Source organism: Cyrtonyx montezumae, unplaced genomic scaffold (genome assembly GCF_038088225.1).
Source record: "Cyrtonyx montezumae isolate F1298 unplaced genomic scaffold, pur_monq_1.0 scaffold_2, whole genome shotgun sequence".
Taxonomy (NCBI): Eukaryota; Metazoa; Chordata; class Aves; order Galliformes; family Odontophoridae; genus Cyrtonyx; species Cyrtonyx montezumae.
The window spans coordinates 42747795-42762981 of record NW_027071936.1 but is presented as its reverse complement, the minus strand read 5'-3'; the positions used below and the strand labels follow the sequence as shown (position 1 = coordinate 42762981).

At 35.2% G+C, this 15187-nt stretch overlaps 1 protein-coding gene across 2 annotated transcripts in view; it reads right to left on the bottom strand.

Moving 5' to 3' along the window:
* DLC1 (DLC1 Rho GTPase activating protein) overlaps nt 1-15187 on the bottom strand; it is a 239190-nt gene that overhangs the window by 109950 nt on the left and 114053 nt on the right. For both annotated transcript variants that reach the window (XM_065737003.1, XM_065737002.1), the window contains one exon: nt 10526-10559. In XM_065737003.1, the coding sequence (XP_065593075.1) occupies nt 10526-10559 (34 nt within the window). The remainder of the gene's footprint in view (nt 1-10525; nt 10560-15187) is intronic.

The following is a 15187-nucleotide window of genomic DNA, read 5'->3' as shown; positions in this document are numbered from 1 at the left end:
CACTTCTGCTCTACAGCTATGACCAGAGATTACCTAGCTGAGGAATTTAAGGAAGCACCAAAACATCTGAATGTCATTAATATTGCAAGCCCCAGCTATATGCATAATAGGGCAGCTGGAGAACTAATTTTTTGTCTGTTTTTCCTTTTTCCTCCTGCATTAATTACTGCTGGATGGCGGCTAAATAACTAAATGAAAAAAGCTCATATTAAGTGGGCCCTTTTGTTTGTAACCAGAAGAATTTCCACAATCTCCTTATTAGTAAAACTTAAAATAACCTGAAAGATTATTTGTCATTTAGAAGAAAAGTGGAAGAAAGAATTACGTGAAAGCAGTACAAATATTTGTGCTAGAATGCTTAGTGAGCCAATTTTCCACATACAACAGAGTATACTGTCTTTCCCAAATTTCATCAAGAAGAAACTAGGCTAAAGTTATTACCACTGAGAAAGTGATTTGCTTCATAAATTCATATTTGAGTCCTTCAAGCAAGGATGAACACTGAAAAAAACAGTGATAAGCAAAATATATAAAAATGAATTAATGTGATTGATCCTTTTGGTCAAGATTGTGCAATGGCAGCAGGTCATTATAACTTCAACCACTCCTTCAAATAGTCACTGATCTGTGCTATCTCCCTAAGTGTTAAGAAGGGCTGTTTAGAGAAGCACGGGGAGTCCTGGGATAAAACTTCAACAGCATGTCTGCACTTAAGCCCATGTCCTGCCTTGTTCTAATGCTGCTGTGTGACTTGAGGGCATCATCAACCCAGATGCCCCTTTGTCTTTATTACTCACTGCTGGATGTATGCACTACAATCAGATTGATACTTAACTCATACATTCCTCAGGTAATCCAAATGAAATGGATCTATGCAACTGAAACTAACACTTTTTTAAGAATGGAAATTCCCAGTTTTAGGAAATAGGTTTTTTTATCCATCTCCTGGATTTCCAAATGGAGAGGGAAATAGCATCAGTAAATAAATGAATAGCTCTATATAGGAAGCAAATATAAAGGAATATCAGAGGCCAACCTCTCCTTGTCTTCACTGCTCTGTGTGTACAGTTTGGCCAATAGAGTTCAGATTTCAAGCAATGCTGCTGCTGCATGACAAAGAAGGAGTTTTGGTGCTGGGTTTCTTTCTCAAGCAGCAGCACTGTACTTGCTGCTGCTCACTGAACACAGCTGGAAGCCTATGATAACGATATATTTCCTTGCCTGTTATTTTTGACAATTACAATTCTCCATCTCGCTTTAATCAATTAAAACCTTTGTCCATATCGCAAAATACTCCATGGGAACTTATTTTGTCTTACTTCATATGCTTTATTTTTAAGGTGCTTTGTTAAAGGAAAGCAGGTAAGGAAATTTAAATAAGCTTTTCCCCCTCTCCTCCTCCTCAGGAAAATAAGTGATCACTATGTCTTTAGTTGAACTGGAATGCACTTAACACAGTTTTCTGTTAAGAAAATAAGACAGATGTTTAAGTTAGAGTCATGGGAACTGGTGAACAAAGCACCAAAAAGCATGAAACCTGAACACAGATGTAGGAAAGGTTTTCCAGATGTGAAATGCTTTCTATAGATCGGTAGCTAGCTTAACTTACATAAGCTATAAAGACTATTCTAGGGAAAACAACAAACAAATAAAAAAAACCCAAACAACTATGTCTCATTTTTTATCTGTCATTCTTTTAATATAACTAAATAAAATTCCCTTTGGTAAAGATTTTAATCTAGATCTGCTTTAAAAAAAGTGTTTCTTATTCCTCTTAGTTAGTCTATGTATATATGCCACATACATTCCCTCTCTGGAAATGCCTTTGAAATGTACTGCAAAAGCTAATATATTAGCAACTTCTGAGTCTAGAGCTTTTTCTTGGTTAGTTTTTCTAACTACCAGCTATGCTTCCACATCAAAGCCAAAATTATACCAAAATTTTGCTTGCAACTGCAATAAATACATCTTTACACTTGTTAGTATGGCTTTTGGTTGTATTTGTGTTTTTGTGTCTGTATGAGAAATGCTATTTTATTTTTTTTCCTTCTGCTGTTTGTTTTCCTTGGGAATTGCCTCTATTTTCTGCACTCTGGTCTTGGATTGATATCTGCAAATTTTGAGGTACCTCCAACTACTGCTAGAAAGTTATAGGACTTTTGCTGTTGCTGAGTAAGTTCTCAAGTATCTAAATTTGATGATGGATGACTGCTACTGTTACCTGGAGGAAAATATATGCCTTTTACAAAATAGAAAAAATACTCACATAGCAAATTACATTCACTAAAACAACTTGGGCTGAATATTCGGTACATTTTTACAACCAAAAACGCACCTGATACATTACAAATAATCCAATTTGGATAGCATCTTATCTATTGAAGATGCTACAGTACTAATACGATTCTTCGGGCAAGGTTTGAATTGTTATGTTAGAGTGTTCCCTGACCTGTGAAAATCAGTGGTAGGGCTGTCATTAATTTCAGCAATGAAAGGATTTTACTGATCAATTTCTTTGTCACTAATTTGCCCAGATGAGTACTGAACTCCTGTGAACCTTTACCATCCACAATATCCTCAGGAAAGGAACCCTGTAGTGTAGTTCTAGAAAAACCTCACTATTCTAATTTTGAACTCACTACCTTCATTTGATTTCCTCTATGTGAAGAGACAAGTAATTGTATCTAAACAAGTGGTTATCAACATAGAGTAATCAGGCATTGGGAACTACTGTAGAGAGATGATAAAATAAAAAAAACCTGCAACAACTTCTGTTAATCTAAAGATTCAGTATTTGATTTATTACTTCTTGAGAGTTGCAAAAGAAATATTTCAAAAATATATAATTTTACATGACTATTTGTAGAAGTGATGATAATACCTAAAGTTGATGACAAGATGACGAAGTATTTAAAAAACTACAAGATAATAGTAACTTTTAATGAGATGTGTAGTATATTTGAATTCATAGACAATAAAAGACCTAGTTCCTTAGGGTGGCCATACTACTACATCTGAATAGATTAATTCCCACAGGCTTCACTTACTGTACTAGAAACTATTCAGAGAACAAATCAACTACTCTCAACAAAGAGAGCAACAAAGTAGCCTGTGCTGCTACTATTGCGTACATTCATATATATCATTGCACTACTTGGAATGGTTCCACATCAAGAAAACACTGTCTCCAAGCACACCTAATCTGAATAATGCTTTTTGGTGTCACACCTGAGTTTTCAGCGTGTCAGAGGAATGTAAATAAGTGTGACTCTCAAACATCAAAGAGCCCTTTCTTTTCCCTAAGGACTTGTGGAATTAAGCTTATTATTCTAGTAAGACAAGAGTTTCAAGTGTGCACGTAAATCCCAAAAATATAAACACCACCACTTGATGCTGGCTTTGTGGAGTAAATAAAGCTCATGTTCCAGCTGAAAGTGTTTCCTAACTTTTCCCTTCTAGCATCAGTTAAAGCTGAAGAATATCTTGTTGAACTTCCTTAAGTACTTTAAGATCTACATATTAAAGATGATTTAAAATTGTCCAGCTCTATAATTCATCTTCAACTACTCTAAAAAACCTCTGAATCTTGAGTCAAACGGGACCAAAGTATGATCTGAGGAATATTTTGAATGTTGTCTAGGAACCCAGGGAGATAAATAAAAGATTATCAATATTTCAGAAATTACTACCTATCTTCTATAATTCTGTGCTGTTTACAGATTTTATTGCTCGTTGGTAATCTCTACAGCAAATCAGTGTCCAATAACAGGTGTGATAACAAAAAGCCTGTTTTTCATTTTCATGTCCTTGAATAATTATGGCAGTGTAGCTAATGGTTTATCTTAAAATTTGCTTCTGGTCATCTCAGCTGCTCAGAACAGCCTTTTTGGACACTGAAAAAAAAAAATAATCAAGCTTATCGTTTGATTCCAAATCAGGGATGTGACCAGTGATTTGGTAAACAATGACCTAATGATTACTTGTCAGTATCGGTTAGGTTGCAGTGAACTGGTTTATGTTTTATAAGAATCAACACAACCCAGTCAGAACAAAATTAAGGCTAGAAATAACTTGATTAACAAATTATCACCTTTCTAATGCTATTCTAACTGAAATCCAAAAAAGGAAAGGAAGAGCAAATTTTTCCTGTTCCTTTTATTTAAAATCTACTTTTAGCCAAGGACTCTCTTAGTGTTCAATACAATAAGAAACGACAATTTGAGCTGGATAACAAAACTGAACGTTTGTGGAATGGATAACTCTATGCAGAACGGCAACTTAATTAAGATTAAACACACTATGCTAACCAGAATACAGTGTATGTCAGTTTGCAGTCTGCATGATGGTGCCCTAATTGTAATGTGCTCAGGATTTTGTTTAATATAAAATTAAAAGTGACTGCTGAAGGTAGCAAATTCATAATTCTGTTATATTTTCCACTGTGACAATTCTCAATCACAAAACACTTTTTCCCCAATATTTTTGCTTGCAAGTTGGGATTTTACAGTCTGAAATGGTGAATAAGCAAGTGATAAAAAACACTGCTGGAGAGCAGCTCTGTGGAAAAGGCCCTGGAGTCTTGGCAGACTGTAAGCTGAATGCAAATCAGCAGCGTGTCCTGGCAGCATAGAGAGGTAGCAGCATCCTGGGCTGCATCAAAAGAAATAGGGCCTGCAGAAGGAAGAAATCATACCCCTCAGTGCTTGTTACACCATGTCTGCAATCCTGAGATTGGTTTGGGGATCTTCCTAAAATAAGAAAGTCATTAAAAGGGAACAAGCCCAGGGCTGCTATGCTGGACAGGAGCTGAGTGCCTTGGCTGGTGAACTGAGGCTGCAAGTGTTCTGTCTGAGGGGAGCTTCATGGGTCTATCAGCAGCCCCCAGACCCTCACAGGAATGTAAAAAATTGGAACCAGCACTTTGCACATGTAAAGAGTACAAGAGACAACAGGCATAAACTGAAACCAGAGAGGATCAGATCAGACTTAAAGTAAACCTTCATGTCGACAGTTCAGCAGTGGAGCAGATTGCCTACAGAGGATTCTCAAGATCCATCCTCAGAGTCTTTTGAGACCAGACAAGGCTCTGAGCAGCCTGGTCCCACCTCACAGCTGTCTCTGCGGTCAGGTTGGATGACAGACATCCGAAGGTCTCCTTCAAGAGATTTGCCCAGAGTTGTCCCTTGTTTATCTGTACTTAAGTAATATGTGACACAGTGTATTATGACATTCTTACAGGCTATCAGTCTGTGTTAAAACTGATATTTATGAATAAATATGCATAAAAGACTCCAATGTCAATACCTGTTTTTTTTTTTCCAATTGTATAATTTCTAGGAAAAAATAACTCATGATGACAAGGGAAGTATGCATTGCCTTAAAAACACATGGAATTGGACAACAAAAAGTGCTGAAAGTTCAGTAAAGTGGTACTTGTTTACAAGTAAACAGAAAAAAAGAAAATTCAACAAAATTTGATCAGGAACCTGAGAAGGAAATGCTAACTTTCTGTATTCATTGGTACCATTAACCTCTTTCTAGTAATGAAATAAGGGGCAGTTGAATAGAGATATATCTACTGGCATTTGTTAGTGTTTGGCAGACACCCATGCATATTCTGGCAGCATTTCGGTAGCGGTTTTTCAGCATGACAGATTGAAGCGTGAGTGCTCACCTGACATTTTTATTTAGAAAGCAAACACTCAGCTAAAGCAATTCATATAACTGTTTTAACATCAACAGTAAAAGAATGATCACCTAGCAGGAACAGGTACTTCATGTTAAGGTCTCACAAGAACAGTAATTAATAAAAGATTGTTCTACTAAAACCAGATACAATACTTATGAAAAGGAAAAACATACTTCATTTTGTGTATTTTTTTCTAAGAATATTGGCTGGAGATATTTTAAAGTAGCCAGAAGACTAATAACTATGCTAGCTGACTTGTGTGTCTCCCTGCTTATATGAAAACTGGTATCACATTGGCAATAAGTTTGATCTCAGTTTGAAGTAAGTTATGTAAAGATGAAACAATGACTTTATGAACATAAACAGAGCATCCAATGGGTATTGCTAATAAGAGAGAATTTGGCACACATTAGGAAAGAAACACAGCAGTACTGTTAAAAACCTCATCTGTGGATAGGAGGAGGCAAATATATAAAATAAGATTTTACTCTCCATCACAACCAATTGCAAGTGAGGAAAACCAGTTTCTGAATATAGAATGTTTATAAAATCTAGTGAATATTTTAGTTTTTTCTTTTTTAATTAGAGTTGTAGTTAAATTAAATATCTCTACTAGTATGCCAAGCAGTTGGTCCTTTACAAGCTTTGTTTACTAACAGTGAACCTGTTGCTACTGAATTTTCCAGGTCCTCCTGCTGTGAGTTCTCACATCTAGGCCTAAGCCACCTTGTCATCACTCCGTCATGCTGTGCTCTGCAGCTTCTCTCACTACGTGATCAACACCAAGTGTCCACTGCTGCCTGACACTATTAGAATCTGCCAGAGAAAACTGCCAGGAAACACCCTGCAGTTAAAGGCCTTTTTATCATCTGTGTATTTTTCTTCCTTGCAAATCAAAGGCAACAAGGGAAATGAACACCAAAAGACACCAGGCCTATACTTTATTAAATAGGATTGTTACCAGAAATCTAAAGGAGATGCAGAAAAAGAAATGAATCTTCACTGCTAGGTCCATATTGAAACACTAACCAATAAACTTTCAGACTCTTCACATCAGCCAGAGATTTGATGTAGCTGCTGTCTTTGGTGATGGTTAATACTTTATCCTCTTGTTTGCTTGTTGACCATAGAAAGAGTTATTTGCTAATTAACCTCAAAGACTGATGCCTTTATTTTTGCCAAAGTAGACCTCCCTCTGCTACAAGTACTGAGGGGAAGGGTGAATCACCTGAATAGCATGTGAACTTTTTACAGAAAGAATTTAAAAGAGATGGAATACATTAGTAGGATCAGTTAAACTCCTAATAATCTCTTGCTTTTCTGCTATGGGCTATTTACTGCTACAAATGAATAGTGTCAATTGCACATTCATGAAGGTTTTCTATTCTGCATTCTTATACCAATCTAATTTTGTATTTAAGAGCTAAAATTCAATGCCTTCAAAAAGCTTATTTTGTTTTAATCTACTAAAAATCTGTTCCACGAGAATACCACAGGCCACTTGTATTATGCACAGGAAAATTTTGTTATAATATTGAACATTATGGACCTATGGTGTTAATATTTATTTAGGGCTAGACTAAACCTTCTCTCTTGTTTATGTGATAGCACATAGTTTTACTACCTCAAGAGAAATAAGCTGTGTTAAGTCTACCAGATGTGAATATTCACCCTGTGCCTCCTGCTGGCTCTGTTGGAACAGTTATGTTTGTAAGTCACAAACAGAGTTCATTATTCCCTTCAAATATTTGAAGATAAATTGGGAAATCATGAAGTAGGTCCGCTAAGAGACACAGACAAGGCAACACTTATAGTCAGCTCACCTTTGTCTGGGAATACGGCTCCAAAAAGTAAAGTTAGCCCTTAATAGGGCCTCACAGTGGATTCATTGTTAACGACTATTCGTGTCTGTTAGGTAAAAATCCATCCTGACTATCCTATACTAGCAGAGAACCAGCAGATACCATTCACATAGTCTAAGGTGTGAGTCACATCAGTGAAGCAAATGCTGACATTCAGCCAGGTGAACCAAAGGTTGACTTGATTATTTTTATAGGCTACAAATCAAGCCAAGACCACTACCACAGATTCAGACACCTTAATTTTAGGCAATGAAACCTTCATTTCTCAAATTTCATTATAGCTCATGGGCAGAATTTGAGAATAAAAGTTACAGCAGTAATTTGTAAACAAGGTAAGTAAAGGCATGGTAATACATAAATTATCCAAAATAAAGAGATGCATCAGAAAGGAACAGTGTTTTGAACCTTGTTGCTGGCCCACAACTTTGATTTAGGTGCTAATAGTCCCAGCCCTGAGTCATCTTTTGGCTTCAACCATCATTTTCCCTGACTGTGCTTGTCTCTTGATCTTAATTTCTACTTTAAAAGAGTTGTTTTGAAAGATTTATTTTTTCCACCATTGCCAGAAGTGTTATAATATTGAGACTTCTTAAAAAAGCATTTCTGAAAAATGTCTGTTGTACATAATTTGCAGTGCCCTAATTCACACAACATGTAGCAATAACGTCAGGCATGACTGATGTTCTGCTCAATACTCTGGTCATTTATAGATTTTTGCCAAGGGGACTCTGCAATTCCAGGTTTTACTGCACTTTCCATGGGGGAAAAAACGCCAGTTAACTCATGCAACTCTTGAATTATTACTTGACAAAAGTAGCAAAGTTGCTGGTTTATGAGATCTCCCCCCTCCCAAAAATTTGCATTTGATGTAGTCTAAATTTAGAGCAGGGTGGAAAGTGCACAATAGTGAGAAAATAGGATTAAAAATTACTATAAAGCAGTCAGTAATGTGTGAAGTAAGTTGCTTAAACAGCTTGGTCCACTTAAGTATCTAAAGGTTTGGCTGCCTATTGGAAAAGCATTCAAAACCATCTGGAATTTGTAGAAAAGGAAGCCTTTTGAAAACAGTTTTTTATTCATATATCTAGAATTTCTGAACCAGAAAAAAATTGAGATAACAGCCTTTCTACTTCTTTGAATTTCTCATTCCAGTCCTAGATGAAACCAAATAGCATTAGGTAGGAAAGAGGAAACAAGTAATTACTTACTACATTAAATCCTCAGAGTCATAAAAGATGTTCAACTTCACATTTTGAGTGCATTTTAAAACCAATCTACACAATCCAATTTCATTGCTTTCGAGGTCTTAGCATTGTCAGTAGTGAAACAAAAAACAAACAAAAAACTTTTTTTTCTGCAAGTTTTTTTTAGTTGGTTTGTAATAATTTTAGCTAAAAAGAGTGCAATTGCTCGTGTTTCCAAATACCAAGTACTTGTTCTTTTGCATTATAAATGCAAATGTGTCATTTTTTTGTGAACGCCTTCCCACCTTACTTATGGCTTTGTCTTTCGCGAACTCTGTGTAATGTCATTTATCTGGTGAACTATAAGCAGCAGCGATCAAAGGCTATTTAGATCACAAAACACGAGACGCGATCAGATCAAGACTCAGATGTTCACATTTGACAAAAATAGCATAAGAGCTACCACTACACATGTGATTTCAGTCTATGGATCTGATCTAAATAACTACCTCCCTAAAGCATGCTCAATATTTCCAAAAAACATCATAATCTCAAAAACTCCAGAGCTGCAAAGAGTTTCCAGGGGTGGGGAGAAAGCAAAAACCGAGTAAAAAAGACCAACCAAACAAAAAGCAATCACATCTCCATTCAAAGTGCAGTTTATGCTCAAGTGCAGGAAAATGTCAGCAACATGATTCCACATAACATGATGTTCGATTTAATGTTTGCAATATTCAATATAACAACAAATTTTTATCACTGAAGTAAAAAAAAATTCTGTGAAACCTATATAGAGAATACTACCTAAACACTGAACACAGTTTGGGAACTCTATGAATTTCAACAGCTAAAATGGCAATACCCCAACCAGACAGCTCCATAGCTTTTACAGTAAAATCCTCCCTGAAGCATTTTTTTTAGCCTATTTCTCCCATTTCATATGCCAATGATAATAAATAATCTGTACCAGGATAACACAAGAAAACATAATGAACAAAAATTAAAAAAAAAAAATAGAAAAAAACAAAACCAAAACACCAGAATGAGGGGTGGTTTTTGACTATTCTGTGGTACTTTTGCAACGCCAATAGCAAATTGTCAATTAAAATGCATGGTGAAGAAACCAACAGAGACTAAAGAGGTCCATAGAACTTAAAGCTGTAGTGCTCTTGAACATTCATCAGAACATCACATCCATTCAACAATATCTGCTTATATTTTTCACTAAGCTCACTAATATATTTCACATAAAACCACCAAAGTACAGCATTTGTAGAACACATATAACATACAAGATTAGAAAACCAGCCTTTTAACATTGCAAAAAATTTTGCAAAAATAAAAATTCTTTTCTCCAGTGAAGTACTTCAGAAAACAAAATCTCATTCCATACTTGACAGATGACAAAGTTCAAAATAATTAAATCCCGCTAACTTTAACCAACACAAACTGTTATCTGTGTTTGCTAAACCAAACACCAAATAAGTCAGAATAACATCTAGAGTATGACTACCATGTGAGGTACAGCTGCAGTTCAATAAAGCACTTTGCAGGATAACATACAACACAGTTTTTTTTATATCTCACAGAAAGCTGAACAGTGTTCAGAAAGAGAAATGCCCTATTCAAGAAACAATAATAACATTTACAGCTACTTATCAGATCTCTAAACTTATACATACAAAATCCCTTAGATAACAAAAGTATTTTACCACTTAGTTAAATAGTGCTATATTTCAGAAAGCAAATACAAGAATATTAAGAAAAGTATATAGCAGACATTTACTCACCAGCCTTCTCCTTCTCTGAAATAACTGGCATAGCCTGAAGAGAAAAAAGAAGGAAAAAAATAGCGTCACTGTTAAAAAAAATAGGAAATTCAGGGAAAACATAAAATACCAATGTAGAATTTATGAGCATCCAGAAAGTCTGAGAAGATCACAAGTCTCAATGTGAGAAACACTTAAAAACATACAGTTACCATTTGAATAACTTTCCATTATGAAACTGCTTACAAAATAAATAAATGGATGAGGACAGGAGGGAGGAGATGTGATATTTCAGTGATTTCATTGTGAAATAATCATTCCAGAAAACATGCCTACAAAATTCCAGAGGGAACTTACTGAGTAATTCTGAAGGAGTGAAGATAGAAAATGTAGTTGAAGATGAGACAAAACACAATTTTTCTACTGAAAAAGTCCAGAATAATTCTACAATTGAAATCATGAAATCAGGGCTCAGGCTCAAACATACTTGCATAGCATGCTGATTTTATATATTTTTTTCTAAGGAAAGTAATAGAAATATTTTCACATTGCTGTAATTGTTTTTGGCATTATGCTTTCTTTTTGTTGAAAGAAAAGCACATCATATTTTTCTTAAATAGTTTATAGGCTGATTAATAGCACAATGGAATTTCTATAGCACGCAATTAAAGAATGCACAGCTGTGATAAAACAAATATGGGATTGGGTGTGCAATGTTTACAGAATTGCCATGTGAATTAAGGTATTATGAAGGCTGCTCTGAAAGTAATGCCTCCTAGTTTGCTATGTTGGCCCACAGCATCAGAGGTGGATTTTAGTAGTATGGCAGTAGAGGTTGAATCTTCCTCCACTACTGCGTTACATTTTGTTTCTGTGTGACAGATGACAGCTGTGGGATGGCCTGACAAAGTAACATCTGACACAGAAGCGCATAGGGAATAAAGACGTGTCACAGAATGCACGTGGAAAACGATGGCAACCACAAATATTCACTGATGCTTGCTGAACACTTATGGAGCCCGAACAGTAGATGTCAGCACAGTGAGGTGGAGGGCTTCAGCAATAATGAGAGTGATGTAAAAGACAAGCCACATTCCAGGTGGCCATGCAGATTTTTTGTGTGTGTGACACACGAGCTCTTTTACTGCTGATGAAAATGCATAGTTAACAGTGCTAATTACATTAAAAAGTAATATTTTATAGCTGAGAACTTGCTCTATCAAATAACAGTATTGTGTTTTCTGTATCTGTTGAATTTTCTGTGGAAACAAATGAGGCATTACTTCCAAAGAGACCTATGTATTTTCACATCCGTTTTGCTCATGGCATTTTTAAAATCCAGTAAAATTTTCCTGCTGTGGACTCCAGAGTCAGTGATGGATAGAAATCACAAGACAGTTTGTTTCAGACTTCTTGAAGTAGTTTTTGAAAATTTCATTGTAAGAGCTGTTTTATTCCACTCTATAGAATATTTTACAACAATTCTTGGATGACATTTTGAAAAAAAATTCTTAGACAATTTAAATAAATAATTCACAAAGAGAAGTGATGTGGCAATAAGAAGTATCAGCATGGAAAGAAGCAACAGACTGATTGGGGAGGACTTTCTAAGATCAGGATGAAAGGTTTTAATTCAGTGGACTTAAGTGAAGCAGGTATAGGACTCAACAAGGCCATGAAAGAGTGATGATTCAGAAAGATAGTTTTTTTGGTAGCTTTATGGCAAACTTATTTGCTTGTAATAATGTTGCCTGTAGCTGTAATGCAAGTCACTGTCAGTGTCTTTGGTCTGAATGAGCACTTCTGAATTGCTATAGCCACAAAAAAGGAAGTAGATAAAGTAATAATCTCCATCATTATTCATATTATCATGCAGTAAACTTTGATTTTAAAACACAGTTAACCTTGTCATTTGTTACTTTTCCCCAAAATATTTTAATTGATGATTTCCAAAACACTGATTTACAGCCAAGCAAATTACAGTAAATATGTTAGATGGTAGGCCTGGTAGCTGGAAAGATACAGAATTATCATGGCTCAGAAGAATTGTGTCTGTCACAAAATTAGTATTTCTGTTACTGAGAATGAAGAAACACTATATGCCGCAGGTAATGTAAAGACAGTAAAGTTTGTACATGAAAGTAATTCCTATGTTAACTACAGTAAGCCTGTAGCAATTTATTAAGACTGATAGTACAGAAATCAATATGGAATACTCACCCTAACAAAAGCAAAACTTTTAAAGTAGAGTCATATGGGTGGATAGAAAAAAAATATTAGAACACAAATATTCAAAATGATATAATTGTGAAGTATATTTCCGTAAAATAATTATGAGAAAGACCTCATACAGTAGAGACAACTTACAACTACCATTTTTCACTACTCCAGGTCCACGATACTGCATTACTTATAAAAATGTATTATTGCCTCATTTTTTTTTTCTTGATATCAGATTTGCCTCTCTTTTTTCAGCCAAACATGGTTCCAATTCCTTTAAGTGCTTTTAAAGTCAGAATTCACAGTATGATTTGGGTTGGAGGGGACCTCAAGGATCATCAGGTTCCAGCCTCCCTGCTACAGGCAGTGTTGCCAAGCTCTAGGTTAGTACTAGATCAGATTGCCCAGGGCCACATCCAACCTGGTCTTGAACACTTCCAGGGAGGAGGCATCCACAGCATCTTTGGGCAACCTATTCCAGCACCTCACTACCCTTTCAGTGAAAAAATTCCCCCTAACATCTAAATCTAAATCTTTCCACCTTCAGTTTAAAACCATTCTCCCTTTTTTTAATCATCTACAATTGAAAAAAAATGATTTATCCTGTTTACAATCTCTTTAAATATTGAAAGGCCAGCAAACATTGTTTTCTCTGATTTAGTCTTACTGACCAAGGAAGTGATCCAAATATATTCTCCAATTCATGTGAACATAAAAAACAAAACAAAAAACCAACAACAAACAAATGAAAACAGCAAAAAACCACAACCACCACCAAGAATGCCACTACCGAAAAAGAAAAAAACCTCTAAAAAGTTTATTCCAACAGCAAATGAATTTGTTTAGAACAGACTAGAAAGCGGTATTTTCCAAAGAATATCAGCATTCTTTTAATAGTAAAGACTGCAAGTAACAGGATCGTTTGTCTTTGATCATGGTACTGTGGTAAACTTATAAATTCTGAATGCATTAAAATAGTTATGAAAGATGAAAAATTTTCTCCTAAACTCAGGACTATAAATAATCAAGTCTTACTCATTAATTCCTTAGAATTTAAGAACTGTGTCATGGTTTTTGTCAAGAGTTTAGATTTTAAGGGTTTTCTTAGTCAAACTTATAGATTTGCTTAGTGAAAAATTGTAAATCTTCCTATTATATTAAAAGGTATAGTAAACAAAGGCCCTGATTTTTTTAAATCTTCATTTAATCTACTTTCAAATATGCATGGTTTCTAAATAGAGTGTAAATCTACTAAATCAAGATGCATCCTATTTTATTTTTTTTATTCTTGGCAAAGAAATAAAACTAGCTAAGAACTGTCCAAATGGTCTGTTGTTACTTAAAAGCTGAGAACAAAACCCTAAATTAACATAACATTTATTGAAACCTTTAAATAATGTAAACAGTAAGGAGGACTTGTTCAGCATCATTACAGACAGTACTATTATTGGTTTATTTTTTGTTAGTATGGCTACACATACTGCTTACATGCAGCCCAGTGGGAAAACATGGCTGTTACTTATGAGAAGTATTCTCATCTCCAGTACAGTTTTGAATTCATTTGGGACCATCTTCCAACGAGTTCCATATGGTCCAAATGAACTGCATTCCCAGGGAGTGATTTAACATTACTGGCAATAGAACAACTAAGCCAGATTTTCTTGCTTGGCCAGATGGGTTCACTATAACTTCACATTATTTCTCACTCCTCACATGGAGGAAGAACTCAACTAACAATTTCTACATGATTGGGTCATTTAAAAAGACAACAACAAAACACAAAAACAAAACAACAAAGCTTTTTCCCCACTCCAAAACAAAAAGTCAGGGCATACAACCTTTTTACATCCCCTCACAGATATCAATACTTTGGGGAGAAATCCCTCTGGAAGGGTAACTAGGTATGACTTGCCTATCAGATAATTGCTGAAACATTCCATAGACTTGTATACACATATATTTTACACTAAAGAGCAGGATTTTAGCCTAAGAAAATATTACTTCAAATGTCCTATCTAATATTTCTGTATGCACCCTTGCTGTATTACAACTATAAATACATTGTCTGCAAATCTGACTGTAAAGTGCACCTAAACTACTATATTGATGGGATGTTTTTCTTTTAAGTGGCAGTTGGTCTGCTCAGATATAAATAATTACATGCAATACTGGGTCAAATAAGCATTTCCCATGAACCTAGGTGGATGATGGTCCTCTGATTTGAAAAAAAATAGTTGAAAATTTTCTGGTAAATCAAAACTTAGTTTATGGTCAAATGAAATTTTTTGAAGCAAGAATGTTTAAATTTCTGAAGCTTTTATGAATATTTTAACAGGAAAGAGATGTAAATACATTAAAAAGAAAAAAAAAAGCCCACAATTTCAAGTGGGCATGACGACACGAAATACTCTTTCCATATGTTTTCAAAGAGAAGAAGAGAAGACCAGAGATACTGAATACTTG